This window comes from Narcine bancroftii, chromosome 6 (assembly GCF_036971445.1).
Source record: "Narcine bancroftii isolate sNarBan1 chromosome 6, sNarBan1.hap1, whole genome shotgun sequence".
Taxonomy (NCBI): domain Eukaryota; kingdom Metazoa; phylum Chordata; class Chondrichthyes; order Torpediniformes; family Narcinidae; genus Narcine; species Narcine bancroftii.
The window spans coordinates 124,352,070-124,368,849 of record NC_091474.1 but is presented as its reverse complement, the minus strand read 5'-3'; the positions used below and the strand labels follow the sequence as shown (position 1 = coordinate 124,368,849).

Here is a 16,780-nt window from a genome sequence, read left to right as displayed (position 1 = left end):
GGTTCTGTGCCTGCAGGAGATCCTGTCCTCTCCTGTCTGTCTGATCCTGCTGGAATGGTTGCTGCTTCCTTGGCGACAACATGTTGATTTTAATTCCCCATAAGATTAAAAGGGACCTCTGGAAGATGCCACCTCTCATAATATGTCACCCTGGAGTGGCCCAGCTCTTTCTTTCTTTAGATGGAAGTCCTCAAAGGTTTGCTTCAATGAATGTTCCTCGATAGTTGTTGAATTCTACAACCATGTGGTCTGTGTCTGTGCTGGGCAGCAAGCTACAAGGAGTTGCAGACCCGGGAGCAGCAGCAGACCAGAAATGGGGTAACACCACCACCTCCCCCCCCCCCCACCCCTCGTTAAGAAGAAGTCTGGGAGACAAGGAAGGTGACCATGGCAGCGGAGCAGTGAGGGACTCAGTGGCGGAAGATCCCACACAGGCTCCAGGCAACTGGAGACTTGCAGTCGAAGGACCCACACAGGCTGCTGGAAACTGGCTCATGGGAACCATGTTTCGAGAGGGTGCTGAGGGCAAGAGGGGCCCATTGGCTGCTGTAAGCTTCCTGATCATATCTGGAGCTCGTGTTGCCGATGGATTGAACAGGAGCCTGAGGCTGCAGAGGCTGTGGGAGCACTCATTTGCTTCTCTTTCTCATCATTGGGGGCACCAGGAAATGCTAATGGTGACTCTTGGCCTTTTATGGCAGACAAAATTCAAGTATATCTGTATATTACATTTTTTGTATTATTACATGACAATAAAAGAAACTTTGAATTTTTGGGAAAGTGAGCCAATGTCCTGAGATGCTTCAGGACCCAGCTGTAGCCAGTTGCACCAAACGTGAAGTGGTGAATGTCCCTGTTTGAAAGTAACATCAGTACTGACTGCCAACATTTCTAACAAGGACACATAAATTAAAGCACAACCCAATAATACAAGTGGCACAATGCAACGCTGTTGCAGCGCCAGCAATCAGGACGGGGGTTCGAATCCCGCACTGTCTGTAAGGAGTTGGCACATTCTCCCCGTTTCTGCATGGGGTTCCCTCAGGGACAGCGGTTTCCTCCCACCGTTTGAAACGTACCAAGGGCTGTATGTTAATTGAAGTTTAATTGGGTGTAAATTGGGCGGAAGGGCTCATGCGCTGAAATGTCCTGTTACTGGGCTGCATGTCAAAAACATTTTTTTAATTAAAAAACTTAAAAGTTAAAAAAAATGTAAAAAGGCATTCAACCTCTTCCACAAGTGCCAGTGGAACTCAGTTGTCCTCTGTGATGGCTTCAGTCTCATTCGCCCAGGTGATGCTCTGACCTAAATGCCAGCTCACCTGGTGTTTTGATTAAAAACCGCATCATAGCCATCTCTTTAATCCTTTGAAACCTAAGAGGTTCGCTAAAAGGCTTACACTTCACAAGTAACTGAAGGGGTTCATGCCTCCAGTGCAATAAACAGCATCAAAATCCCAATTAATCCAAACCTTCTCAATTAAACATAATCTTCTCAATGAGTAAAATAATATTTTACAATGAGTTTTAAAAAAATAGGGCCGACAAACCAAAAAAAAAGCCTTTTGTGATATTTATCACAAAACTATTGTTGCATTTTAAACCTGAGGCTTTCAAAACAGAAACATCCTGCAATCTGAGGACTATCTGAGGGTTGCTGTAAAACTTATTAACATCAGCCTGAGCAAGTCTGAAGAATCTCACAGGAAGGTTTAAATTTCTTATTTTTTGGGTCTGAATGACCCGACAACTTTCTGCATAAACTTTTCAAACTTGTTCTCATTACGCGGAACTGCACGAGGGGCATGGTTTCCTTGAGGCATCAATAATTTTGAACTGGAGCGCAAGCTGTTATGCACTGAGGCATTGTTGCGGTCAGGTGCTGGATGCATTGGCAATGGATTTAAAGCCACTTCCTCCGGCGTGGATTTATTTTTCTGTGTCGTGCACAGCCTCTCAAAGCGGCTGTAAACTCGATGATCATTAGGATTGAACTGTGTTTTTGTAGTAGTGATCTTGACTTGTGACTGCTCCGGACTGCTTTTTATATGCGAAGAGTATGACACCACGGGATCAGGCCTTATAGGTGACTCTTCTGTGGAAAATCTTGGTGCAGACTCATTTCCCGTGGACTTAAAATTGATCTCACGCAAGCAGGCATTGGAACTTGGCTGCACGTGCTTATCACTTCGCGTAACTTGCGGAGTGTTTGTGGAAGTTGAAGGAGATCCACTTGCTTTTGTCTCCTTTTGCTTGTTCCCTGAAAACATTGTTATTTTGTTCCTGTTGCTATGATCATCCTCTGAGGTCAAAGTATCAGTACTGCTGCTATTCATTTTAGAAGATCCAGCTGATCCTCTGCTTCTCAATCCATGGTCTCTTCTGTCGTGTGTGATGTTGAGCAAAGATTTGATTTTATCTGAACTTCTCCTGATAAAAGTTGAATGTTGTTCAAGTTTTTTGCCATTTCTGTCCAAAGGCCAGTCTCCTGGGGTTTCATTTCCCTTCGTATGGCTCAGAGATGGAATTGATAATGTCCTGCTGACAGTGGAATTAAAGTTTGGTTTAGTCATTGATCTTTGGTCATTCAAATGTGTTTGGAATCTCTGATTAAAGCTATGTTGACGTTGGAACATAGAAATTTGGTTCAATTCAGCATCACTTTGATAAGAACTTAAAACTGTGGTTTGCTTCTCCAAAACTGGAACTTTCAGGTATTCTGATGAGTTACTTTTATCTGCGTTAAACAATGAATGTACACTTTTGTTTGTCGCAAGGCCCTGCGAATGTATTGACCCTGAGTCTGTACCTCTGGTTGAAGTTGATGATTCAGAGTTATGGCTGTCAGTGTCCTCCATTCCTGATAAGGGGCTCTTGTACACGAGTGAAGTATGTAACCTGGAATGCCAGTGGTTGGGATTGGTCTTCATTTCTGTTCTGCCCATTAATTCCAAATGTCCTTGCATCCTGTGATTAATGGAGGTCTCTACCCTGTCCACCCTGCTTGCGGAAGTTAGCTCGAATGGGTCCGTGACAGAGTTGGTTGAAGGAGCAGCGGGATCATTCAAATAGCTTTCAATCCTCCTGTTCCGCAGCCCTGCCCTTTTCATACTTTCTAGGGTTGGTAGTTTGTGGGTGGGCGGCAGGTGCAATGTCTTTGGACCATGGTAAGTGGTACGAATATTTGAGCTTCTTTCGAAGGTTGGCATAATTCTGCCTTGAATCCTCTGACCAAAGTTTTTCCTGTGGGACTGGGGCATAAGCTCACCTCGGAATGAAGAGCCAATACTTTCATTTTCCTCCATTAAGTTATGACTGCTTCGTTGGAATAAGGGTCTGTGATTTGTTGATCGGTTCAGCAAGAGGTACGGCAAAGTTTCCTGTTGCTCACCAGCATAACTGTGTCTCTTCCAATAATCACTCCCCTCATAATTCTGTAAGTGACCAATTCTATTCGTTGCATCCATATCCGTTGTAATATAAGGCTTAAGATGCAAATTTCGAATGTTTGATTGCTTGTTAATACCTTCTCTCTCATTTTGTTGTCCATGATATCTTCCATAAAACTTTTGATACCAAGTGTCAAGGGTATGCCTGGCAGGATTCATTCTGTTGAAAGGCTTTTGCTGACTAGAAGATGAAGCAATCGATGTCACTGAGCGCTGGTAAATGTCACGATTAATACCATTTTGCAAGATGAGCAGTGGCCTTTTTCCTGTTAGTAATCCAGAGCTCTCTGTTATAAACATAGTGGGAATATCTGAACGGGCATATAGGGTCCGAAACTCTTCATCGTATGATTCCACTAGATGTCCAGAGATTACTTGTACCATGCTGAGATTTATCTTTTCAAAGGACCACATGAAACTGTAAAAGAATAAATCATCCATTTAAGTTGCATTTTGAACCAGCTCACTGAGCATCCAGAATGATTCAAGACTAACCCAGAGTAGGGTTGCCTTATTACAGTAACATTCTATTCATCTGCCATATACCAGTCTTTGCTGATATCAGCCCATGAGCAAACATTCTACATTATTGGACCATCCAACTTTAATTCACTATCTTTTTGAGAATAAAAGATGTTACACAATGAAATTTCAGTGAATTTTGAAGGGTGGGGGGTTCAACAAAGCAGGTGAGTTCAAAGGGAAGTGTGGGAGTTCAGGTAGCACAGTGTGTGGACAGGGAGTGTGAAACCGGGGTCTTGGCCACTGAATGGGGAATAACTGGGGAGCCAGATGCCCAATAATTGCCTAATCAGACATCAGATAGTGGATATTGGAGTTTTACTTCACATCCTGCATTAGTCAATGCAGGATTTTTTAAGATAAATCTCTTCCTGAGGGTAAGTTGTGCAGGATGGCTATAAGCCACATGAAGAGCATGTCATTTAAGGACACCAACCATTAATCTAAACTAATAGTCTGTGTTTGTTTGAAGTAAGAGTGGAAAACTTTGGACCACATCATTGGTTACTATCATGGGTAATATGCAGCTGTCAACAATAGCCATCAATACCAATGCAGACAATTCCACACAATGTCCAGGGCAGTGGAGTAGCTATAGTGCCAGAGACCCAGATTGTGTCCTGAGCTTGGAGACTGACTGTGTGGAGTTTGCACATTCTCTGGCTGAGTGGATGCTGCAATTCACTCAATACCCCAAGGAAGCTCGGGTCAGGTGTTGGCCGCTGAAATGTGTCGGATTGTGGTAGAGCTTGGGGAGCGATTGATGGTCAGTGGGCAGTGTGAATCCATAGCTCTGCAACTCACTCAAACAGCACTTACGGTGAGGATCAAATGCAGATTGCTGGAGCTGTGTGGTAATGACTTTACCAGTTGGGCCACTGAACCCCCCCCCCCTCCCCACCGCCCCATCAGTCTAGCCAACATTCTACATTTATTGTTTTCCTTCATCTTGCTCTACCCTAGTTTTTTGTCTCCCTTCCTCTATTATCCAATGAGACTGAAAACCTACCTGTATGTTCCATATACCACCGTCTTGCAGTCAACCAGAAGAAATTTCTCCATCATCTTTCCATGGAACTTGCTTCCCGATCTACAGAGATAATCCAATCCCTTGACCGTTCGAATCCTAATGTTCTGTTGAAAGAAGGTTATGTTAAAATTAGAAACTGCTTCAATCGGGACACAAGATTAAGAGCAAACAATGAGAAGCTATGGGGACTCAACAGGACAGGCAGCATCTCTGGAGAGAAACGGGTATCGAAAGGATACTTCACATTTAGTTTGCTAATAAATATCAATGAAGATGAGCTGTTTTAAGAGCTTAGATGTCTGTGAGTATGCAGATTATGTTCAACATATGTCAGATTTCAGACGTTGTCAGAGTACATACATGACATCACATACAACCCCGAGATTCCTTTCTCCTGCAGACATGGCAGAATTACCACTAATTGATAGTGCAAAAAATAAAATGTACACAGAGTAAAACATGTCAACAAATATAGAATGGTAAACAGATAATGAATGTAAACAAACTATCTGCAATACAGAGAGAACAAAAAGAAAATCAATGAAGTGCACAAGGAAGAGTCCTTAAATGGGTCCCTGATTGAGTTTGTTGTTGAGGAGTCTGATGGTGGAGGGGTAGCAGCTGCATCTGAACCTGGTGATGCGAGTCTTGTGGCACCGGTACCTCTTTCCTGATGGCAGCAGTGAGAAAGAACGTGCCAGGTGGTGTGCGTCTTTGATGATGGCTGCTGCTCTCTGACAACAGCATTCCCTGTAGATGTACTCAATATTGGGGAGGGTTTTGCCTGTGATGTCCTGGGCTGTGTCCACTACCTTTTGGAGGGCTTTACACTCGGGGATATTGGTGTTTCCATAACAGTCTGTGAAGCAGCCGGTCAGCACACTTTCCACCGTATGCCTGTAGAAATTTGCCAGGGTTTCAACCTTTGCAAACTCCTAAGGAAGTGGAGGTGCTGACATGCTTTCTTCACGATGCCATTGGTGTGTTGAGTTATTAGAGTGTAACCAATATTCTTTGAACATTTTTAACATTAGCATAATTTAACCTTGCAGGCAACTGCTTACATGCAAAAGGAATTTGCCAATTCTTATGCTTTCTCGTCAAAATTTTCACCTTCCACACATGTGAACTCATATCGTACTTTTGCATATTATCGCTGAGATAAACAAGAAGTCGGCAGATGCTGGAAAACAAGAGCAACACACAAAATGTGGGAGGAACTCAACAGGTCAGGTGTTGATAGTCAGGTCCAAAAGTAGTAGATGCCCCAAATCCACTTGACCCCACTCCTCAATTCCTTATAAGTATTGTATCAGTTCCAGATCTGGTATCATCAGTATATTTGCTCATTTCACATTGAATTTATGTGTTTAGTTCATTCAAGTAAATTGGAAATAGTAGCAATCTCAATCAAAGCTCTATTCTGGAATTCTCATCTCGGAGTTGAAAAACATTAACATGTACCCCTCAACCAGTTTGTAAACCATTCCCAGAATCTGACTTTTGGAACCACCGTGAGAAATGTTGTCAAATTGTCCAGGTGTAATTGGTGTGCTATTTCTCTGCGGGAAGAACAGCAAGATGCCCAAAAGGTCACAAGGATGTGCAAGTAGGAGAAGGTCACCTGCCCCTCAAGCCTGACTAGCTCTTCAATATGTCCATCTACCCCGAGCCTCAACTCCTGCTCTGTGCCAGCATTCCATCGCCTTCAATTCCCTGATCTTCTCAACGTTTATCTCCCTCCACTTTTCTACAGCCACCTTCTTTGTTGTCCTGGAGGGGAGAATCAGATGAGTAAAGGGGGACCAGCTCAGGGAGGCAACTTGGTTGGCATGGACAAGTTGGGCTGGTTGAATGGCCTGTTTCCATGTGGTACAACTCAAGAAACCCAATTGTAAAGCTGGCCTCGTATTATATGATAATGTAGAATGATCCCAAAGTCAAATTGTGAAAGGTTTAAAGTTGTGGTCCGTTTCCTTGAAAAGACCAAACATTCTCATTGATTGGTTTGAATCCAAGGTGGAGCTGAACACTTGGTGATTGTGATTTTTGCAGCACCTGTTACAATCTCAAACTTGCTGTGAAACAAGAAAAATAGATAATAGGAGAAGAAGGCCATTCGGCCCTTTGACCCTTTGCCAACATTCAAAACAATCATTGATGTACCCTACCCTATTCCTGCTTTCCCTTCAGACTGCTTGATTCCTTTACCCAACTCCTTTATGAATATTTGGTTAGTGTAGGGGTGACACCATCCGTGTTGTGGTTGGAATAACACTATTACAGTACCAGTGACTTGGGTTTGAATCCGGTGCTGGCTTAAAGGCATTTGTAACTTATCCCTGTGACAGCAAGAGTGTCCTCCATATGTTCCAGTTTCCTTTCATGTTCCAGAAATATATGGGGGCTGTAGGTCAATTAGGTGGCACAGGCTCGTGGGCCAAAATGGCCTGTTACCGTGCTGTATGTCTAATTTTTTTTTAAATTAAATATTCTGTGGTAGGCAGTTCCACAAGTTGAAAATTATCTGGGAGAAGAAATTTCTCTACATCTCAGCCCTAAATGGTTAATCCCTTATTCTTAAACTATGACCCCATGTTCTGGACTTCCCAACATGAGGAACATTCTTCCTACATGTCACCTGTCCAATCTTGTCAGAATTTTATACTTCTCAATAAGATCTCCTCTCAATTATCTAATTTCCAAAGAGTATCATCCTGGTCTGGTCTATCCAGTCATTTTTTTTATACGTCAGTCATATAATCTCAGGATCTCTACTTAAAGCATGTGAATAAAAGGGGTCACCTTATAAAAAATCATAATATGGATGGTCCTCCAGGAATCCCATCCCTCTGTAACGCGGGCATACACTTGACTCAAATTCTTGGGCAGTACTGAAGGGTTGTGGGGAATGAGCAGAAATGAAGAACAGAGGCCAAAATGACATGAACCATCATCGAATTGAACAGTGGGGCAGGATTATATTGAGATCCATCTCAATATAACCTGGCTCAGATTTTCAGCTCTGGGTCCTTTATTCTGAACTATTCCGCCAGTTTAAAGCAAAAGATGTCAATAAACCTTACTGACTCTTTTAAGCACTTTAAAGACTTCAGTTGTTAATAGGCAAGGAGAAATTTGGTTAGATATATGAGATTAGACCCACTTTATCATATTGAAGGTAAACAAAGTGCAGTCACTATGTTTGAACTTGTAAACTTTTTACAGGTCTGCACTCAACATCACAGTTCAGCATGGAGGTGAAGAATTACTATATATTGGCTGCCAAGGTATATAAAACAACTTTCACTTTATAATGTAAGTCAACAATTAGTCTGTAACTAACCCACAGCATTAGCATTGCATCATTTGCCTGAGCTGCTGAACAATAGCAGATAATTTCAGGGCAGTGTTTAAATACAGCTGGTGTTAAAAATATAAGCAGGGTGGTAATTGGAGCTGTATAGGGCTAGAATAACCTGATTCAGAATGGTTAAAATCAGAGAAAGGATTCATGCAAGGTGCATTAGAATGCATGGATGGTTTCTATCAATAGGCTCACTTATTCCAGCAAAGTCAACACTTCATAGTATCACTTTTTAAGTTATATATCTGTGTTTTCATGAAGCTAAATCTATATATTTATAAATTTATCAGTCATAAGCTGTGTTAGATGTTGCTGATAAAAGAAAATCAAGGACAATCAACCCCAATATTTAGTGCCCTCCATAATGTTTGGGACAAAGATATTTTTTTTTCCTTTATTTGCTCCACTGTTTAAAATTTGTAATCAACTTGTGATTAAAGTGCCCCTTCCAGATTTTATTCAAGCGTATCTGTTTACATTTTGGTTTGACCACATAGAAATTACAGCACTTTTTATACAAAGTCCCCTCATGTCAGCGCACCTTAATATTTGTGACATAGCAATGGAATGCATATTAAAATAGTCACGGGTGGCACAGTTGGCATAGCGGTTAGCGCAACTCTGTTACATCACCAGTGACCGGGGCCGCGGTTTGTGTGTTCTCCCCATGTCTCCATGGGTTTTCCCTGGGTGCTCCGCTTTCCTCTAACTGTACAACAAAAATGTAGGTCAATTGGGTGTAACTGGGGTGGCATGGACTCTTGGGGTGAAAGGGCCTGTTACCGTGCTTGACGTCTGACTTTTAAATTTTGTAATTTGCTGCATAACCCTCAAAGTCTCTGATTCACAGGCATCACCCGGTGCTGAGTATCTTCTCTGTCAGGCCTCTACTGCACCCATCTTCAGCTCATGCTTGTTTCTGAAGCTTGTCGCCAAGTTTTCTCTTTCACATATGGAAGCATGTTCCATTCGATTTAGATCGTGTAACTGACTTGGCCATTTAAGAATTTTCTAGATTTTAGCTTTGAAAATCTCCTTTGTTGCTTTAGTACTATTGTGACAGAATATGTTGTGTTTTATATTGTATATAGATATGTTTTTGGGAGATAAATTGGGGCAGGGTTTTTAGTATAGGTCACATACAAACACTTCAAAACAGATCTCTTTTAAAATACTGGAGCTCTGATCAAGCCAGACAGGCAGGCTCCAAATGCTTTGCAAAAGCTTTGGAGAGTGCCAAAAGAAACTTCACTAATGGATTGTTGTTTTTGGAAAGCAACAAATGAAAGAAATCGGAGGATTAGGTCCAGAGCCACAGTTTGTCTGAGTGCTGCTTGCTGTTCTAAGAGGGTCATGTGGTTTTTGCAAGCAGAGAGAGAAAAAAACAGGCTTTTATTCTGAGAGAGAGAAAGTAGGGAATTCATTTTAGCAGCAGGGACTGGAACAGGACAAGCTGGAAAGCTTGTGGAAAACCCCCATTTTGAAGATGAGTTGTGAGTGCTTAGTTCAGCCTGGTCAAAGCCCTTGTGGTTCATACAAGAGGAGAGGACTGGCTGCCTAATGTTTCACTTGAAATAAGAGAAACAAAAAGGAACTCTGTGATGACCTGAAAGAAAGAGGTTATCATCTGGAAAACCCTGATGGGGAAATTTCTTCAGCAACACACTGAAGTGGCTGATTAGAAGGAATCAGTTTGTGTCCAGTGAACAGCAAATCTCTCTCTGAAAACTGACAAAAACCTTCCTGAGTGGTAACCATTTACCTTTCAAGCACCAAAACCTGGTGAACTTCATATATGTTAAATTCGGTGTACAGTATAAGAATTGCCTGCAACCAGTGAACTTGGAGGAATGAAAAGTGATATTGGACTGTGAATCAAAAAACTTTTCTGAACTTACATACACATTACATACACATGTGCTTAGAATTAGAAGGGGGTTAAGTTAGGTAGTTCAGTTACTAGATAAGTTAAAATTTGATCCTGTTTTCATGTTTAAAGATAATTAAAAGCAACTTTTGTTTAAGTAACCATAAGCTGCTGGGTTTTGGGGTCCTCTAGGTTTGTAACAGTATGTTTAGGATCATTGCCTTGCTGCAGAATGAAGTGCCATCCAATGAATTTTGATGTATTTGCAGATAAAATGTTTCTATACACCTCAAAATTCATTTTACCTCTGCCATCAGCAGTTACATCATCAATGAAGATAAGTGCGCCAGTACCTGTGGCATCAATATGTGCCCAGGCCAAAACACCCCCAGCACCATGTTTCAGAGATGAGGTGGCATGCTTTGGATCTTGGGCAGTTCCTTTTCGCACTTTGCTCTTGCCATCATGCTGATACAGGTTAATCTTTGTCTCTACTGTTCACAAGACCTTTCCAGAATTCTGCAGCCTCTTTTAAATATTTTGTGACAAACTATAATCTGGCCATCTTGTTTCTATGGCTAACTAGTGGTTTGCATCTTGCAATGTAGCCTCTGTATTTCTGTTCATGAAGACTTCTGCGGTCAGTAGACACATCCACGCCTGCCTCCTGATCTGTCGGACATGCATTTGGGGGTTTTCCTTCATTATGATGAGAATTCTTCTGTCATCAGTGGAGGTCTTTCTTGGCCAACCAGTCCCTTTATGATTACTGAGCTCACCAGTACAGGCATTTAACTTAATGATGTTCCAAACAGTTGATTTTGATAATCCTAAGGTTTTAGCAACATCTCCTACTGTTTTACTCTTGACTTTCAGCCTCATAATAGCTCTTGGACTTTTATTGGCACAACTCGTGTTGAAAAATGGCAACTACAAACTCCAAAGGTGATGAAAAGCTTAGAAGCAAGCCTTGCTCTCTTATACCTGCATCAACGAAGCAATTAAACCTACCTGATTAATCACAAATACCTGTGAAGCCAAAAATCCCAAATATTATGGTGCCCTGAAATGGGGGATTGATGTATAAAAAGTGCTGTAATTTCTACATGGTCAAACTGAGCATAAACGGTGTTCAGCTCATTGGATAGTGCAAAATCATAGCCATTTATGATGTTCAGCCTCGCCTTGTGGTATGTGATGGCCTGCAATACCTGCCATAGCTGGCGATCATCTGTCTCTGTCACTAGCTTCCTTCAGAATTGCCTTTTTGAAGCAGAGATAGCTTTCTGTAGGACGTATCTAGCCTTCCTACAGAGGTCTGGATCACCAGTCTTAAATGCCATCAACCTCTCCCTCAGCAGGTTGTGAATCTTTTGATTTATCCACAACTTCTGGTTGGGGTACTTACGGTATGTAAGCACACACATCCACCCAGGTCTTGATGAAGACACAATGACAGCTGTGGCATATACATTCAAGTTTGAAGATGAGTCCTTGAATATGGTCCGATCCACCGATTCAAAGTAATCCTGCAGATGGTCCTGTACATCCCTTGACCATATTCTCGCCGTCTTCACCACTGGTGCTGTGGTCCTCAGTCTCTGCTTGTACACCAGGAGTAGAAGTATCAGATTTTCTGAAGTGTGGTTGTGTCCCCTACAATATCGGGAAGGCGTGAGGATGTGCTGTCGCGTAGCTGTTTATCTCAGTGCTCAGTCCCTCCAGTGCTAGCCTGGGGTGGAATGTACACAGTGACCAGAATGAACTCCCTCAGCAAATGGATTGGGCAACACTCAGATGACACTCGATTGCCGGATGTTCCAGGTCGGGACAGCAGGATTGGGTCATGTTTGTGCACCACAATGAATTGATGATGATGCCAATGCCGCCTTTTCTGTTTTTTTCTTGACACCGGTGTCCAGTCCCGCGGTGGAGGGTTACGCCATTAGGCTGTAGCGCTGTCTCTCAAATGGCCTCATTCAGCCATGTCTCAGTGAAGCACATCACACAGTAATGCCCTGATGTCCGCCTGCTGCTGTAATCTGGCTCTGAGTTCATCCTGTCGTGAATGAGATGACACCTTCCCCACATTCACTATAATCTGTTTGTCACTTTGTAACTATGGCACTTGCTTGGAACATGTATTGCCAACCCAGATGTGTGCTATTTTCAAATGTAGTTAGCATTTACAATTACCCACGTATGAGTGCCACATGCCGCGCTCTGCCAATCAGTGTGCATTACTGTCCATATCTTCCTCTTCACCTCCCAGTAATCTTCAGTTCAAATAAAGATGCCATTTCCTATTTCACACCTGCACAAACTGGACATCTCTCAGACTTAAGATAACAACTGGAATTCCAGCATCGTGCTACACAGGTGCCAGTAAATAGCCATATTGACACATTGGCATCGTCATCACCAAATTCTCAACCATCAATATAGACAAAATCCGTAATTATTCCAGCACATAAATACTGCAGCAAGAAGAAGAGCCTTGAGACTGAGTGTTTTAATTTTATTTTAATGTTTTAATTTAGACCCACAGCACGGTAACAGGTCATTTTCAGCCCATGAGTCCGTGCTGTTCAATTTACCTTTCGAACGGTGGGAGAAAACTGGAGCCCCCAGGGAAAACCCTTGCCAACACGGGGATAATGTACCAACTCCTTACAGACAGCACAGGATTCGAACCCCCATCCCGATCGCTGAAGCTGCATCAGTGTTGTGCTAACCGTGCTGCCGCAGTGTGAGTGACCCACCTCCTTCAATACCTCAAGCACTTAGCAGTATATAAGGGAGTCCAGATTAAGATAGATGATTCCTGAAGAACAAACTGTACTTCCACTCAGGAAGGTCCATCCTTCCTCATCAAAGTACCAGAGTTGTTGTCTTTACTGCCTGAAGCATTTACCAAATTTCCAATCTATACCTTATCCAGAGATACAGGAGACAGCAGCCTCTGGAATGTGGGGAACACACGTTCTGGTGGAGGGACTCAGCAGGTCGAGCAGCATCTTGCCTTGAAGGGTTCCGACCCGAAATGCCAACCATGCTTCTTCTCCCACTGATACTACTCGACCCACCCAGTTGTTTTTTTTGCCATCTTGCCCAACCTATTCAGGCAGGTGGAGGAGGCATACAAGAAGTCAGCCCCTAACATCTCCCTAAGCTCACAACACCATTGTCATGTGAGGCACACACTGTGTTTCTGCATGAGTCTCGAGTCAAAAACACCCACCCGATCCAGCCTGTGATCGATCCCCCACTCCTGTTGTGTCCTGAGACTCAACAGGGGCTAAAAATTGGTTTTAGAATCAGGTGAGCAGTCCTGGAGATTGGTGCCCCCCCCCCCACATTTGTTTAACCCTTTGAGTGCACTTTTCATTCCATCACCACGTTTGCAAGCAAAACCGTGGACCAACTCATTTCCTCCTCAGGCCTCCAAAGCAAGAAACGTCTTACCATGAGCCGCTGAAGGTGAATCCCTTGTCTCTCACACATGGTGGTAAAGTGTTTGAAGTTGAAGTAATCGAGCACAATGTAGACAGGAACTCTCCTGGCTGCTGCATCCAGTACATCCTTGAAGATGTCAACATCAGTGAACATATCCATGACAATAGCAATAACCTGTTGAGAATGGAGACCATTTTAAAAGATTTTACCATCGGAACCCTCCGTCATTGCATCAATTTTACAATTTTTTTTCTTTTAAACACATGAATGATGGGTTTTCATTTGTGATTCTGTACTATATAATGTAAATATTAGGTATGCATCTTATATCAGGCAAAGTCTATATGAACAAACCAAAATGTAGGAATTAATACAACTCGCATTTATTTACAACTAAATGAGAGTACCTACTTAAAGCATCCTGGGAAAAATTCCACACCCCATTCTCGTGCCGATATGTCTGTCTCTTTCACTGCCAGATTGAGACCACCCACACATTGGAGGAACAACACCTCATCTTCCGTCTGGGCAACCTCCAACCGATGGCATTAACCAACTTATCTGGTTTCTGATAGGCGACGCTGACCCCCGTCTCTCTCTTTCCCTCTCCCCCTCTCCCCCTGTCCCCTTTCCTCCAGCTCTGCATTCTCAGAGCTAACCCCCTCCCCCAATCAGTTCTCAGCTTTCCTCTCCTGCCCTTCTCCCCATGTCCACCTCTGGCCTCTTGCCTGTTGGCCTGTGCTCTTCCCCCAGCCCTTCCTCCCTCCTCTCCCCATCTTTTTTATTGAGGGACCTGCCTGCATATTGCTCATACCTTGATGAAGGGCTCAGGCCAGAAACGTTGGTTGAATATCTTTGCCTCCTATGGATACTTCAGGACCTGTTTAGTTGCTCCAGCGCTTTTGTGTATGAACAACAAACGATGTGTCATCATTTGCAACTGAAGCAAAGCCCTAATCCTTACTTATATATTCATGTTCAAGTTGAAGTTTATTGTCATCCAACTAGATATACATCCAGACGAAACAGCATTTCTGCAGACCACAGTGCCCATGCATACATAATACATGCTGGATGGATGTGAAATTTTGTCAATAGAGGCAAGGGAGTCCCCAGTCAGTCTTCTCAGCCATTTTGATGATCCTCTGTATTGACGACTGGTCCAATGTTTTTCAGCTACTGTACCACACAATGATGCGGTCAGGCATGGCCACTCTTAATTGTGCTCCTGTATAATGTTGTCAAGATGGGGGCCGATAACCTTGCCCTCCCCAATCTCCTTACGAAGTGCAATGAGGAGATATTTTGACTATTATGTAGGTTTTGTGGGTCCTGGAAAGGCCATCCTTTATTTGTATGTTCAGTGAAAAGATAATAATTGCAGGCATTATACTAACTTGTTTATGTATGATGCATTTATTAATATATTATTAGATTGATTATACATGTATATTTTAAAGTTTCACAAATTTTGGGGTCGTACATGGGCAGAGCTGCTGTCTCACGGCTCCAGAGACATGGGTTCAATCCTGGCCTAGGGTGCTGATTGAATGGAGTTTGCAACATCTCGCATGACTGTGTGGCTTTTCCCCAGCTGTTTGGGTTTCTTTCCATGTCTCAAATACAGGCAGGGTGCGAGCTTAATTCACCATTGGTAATTTCCCCTCGTGTGTGGGTGACAGGTAGAATCTTGGTGAGGGGGGGGTGTGGGGGAGAGTGTGAGGGAACAAAATGAGGTTTGTGTAAACATGTGTGGGGTGGTTAGTTGGGGTGCCTCTTTCTGCGTTGCATCTCTTTCTGTTTCCATGACTTCATGTGGGAAAATGCACAACTAGTAGTCTTATTGTTTATGGGGAGTTGGGGAGCAGGCAAGAGTGGCTGGAGAAGCCGCAAGAGCAAGGTAGGTGAGTTCTTGGTGACGTTGCCAACAGTACCTCTCTAACATAAAGGAGGGCTCAGACTAATGGACCATAGAAGGCAGATTCCCCTACCATCAACAGTTAGACATTTGGTTTTGTTTTGGTAGGAGTATATCTGTTGGCACAACATCAAAGGCCGAGGCCTGATTGTGCTGTAGTGTTCTATGTTCTATAATCGGATTGGTGACAGGCCATGAATCAGGCAGTGGCAGGGCTGCGATCAGGCCTAGGGATTGCCAATAGTTTTCCTGACAACTCGGAGCGAAGCATTCTTGCTCTTTGCTCTTCTGAGTCCACAGGAAATGGTCAGGCAGGCAGGATGTGGCACCAGCCTCCACTGCATTCAAATATAAACAGCAGCAGGATAAAAAAAAATGCTTCTGGTTCAACGAGATCATGGTCAATCCTTTACTCTGTCCACACACAGGAGACTGCAGACACTGGCATCTGAAACCAAACACACACAGCTGGAGGAACTCAACAAGAGCAGTGAGACTGGATGGAGAGAATGATTGGCTTTTCAAGCCAATGAGGAGTTTCTTTTTCTCCCACTGATAGTGTTTGGCTTGAGCCCCTCCATTTTTCCACCCAATACTTACATCCTCACGGATTCCAGAATTCTAATGATCCTCGTTTTCAACATTCCCAGTGGATGACCCCCGCTCCTTTCCAGTGCGAGAAAATCACACACTTCCCAGCAAGGCAATTTCTGATTATTTAAAATTTTGAAATTTTACATTTTAATGTTTAAGTTTTAAGTAAACTTTTTTTTAATTTTAGATTTTTAAAATTGTAGACATTCAGCACCATAACAGGCCATTTCGGCCCACAAACCACCTGGTATATTTCAAATGGAGGAAGGAAACCGGAGCCCCTGGGGAAAACCCATGCAGACACGGGGAGAAGGTACAAATTCCTTAGAGACAGCACAGGATTTGAACCCTGGACTCAATTGCTGGCTCTGTATCAGTGTTGTGCTCAATCCTCACTAGTTCTCCTGCCTGTGTCCCCATGCTCTCTGGGGAAACTCTACAGTAGCAATGAAATTCAAATCAGACTTCCCAAACAAGCCATGGAACCATATCTTCTAATTCAGTGTTGTACAGGATACCTGGACCAAACCCACATTAACTGGCATTAGGCCAGGAGGAGATTAGAAGATAGAACATT

General features: G+C 43.0%; 1 protein-coding gene across 3 annotated transcripts in view; it reads right to left on the bottom strand.

Moving 5' to 3' along the window:
• Nucleotides 1-355: 355 nt before the first annotated feature.
• Nucleotides 356-16,780, bottom strand: part of fam83b (family with sequence similarity 83 member B) — a 37,461-nt gene continuing 21,036 nt past the window's right edge. For 2 of the 3 annotated variants that reach the window (XM_069885966.1, XM_069885965.1), the window contains 3 exons: nt 13,701-13,865; nt 4,981-5,105; nt 356-3,867 (listed from right to left, as the gene is read on the bottom strand). In XM_069885966.1, the coding sequence (XP_069742067.1) occupies nt 1,722-3,867; nt 4,981-5,105; nt 13,701-13,865 (2,436 nt within the window). In that variant the 3' untranslated portion in view covers nt 356-1,721. Of the gene's footprint in view, nt 3,868-4,980; nt 5,106-13,700; nt 13,866-14,505; nt 16,252-16,780 lie in introns of those variants that run through there. The other variant, XM_069885967.1, reaches the window with a different exon arrangement.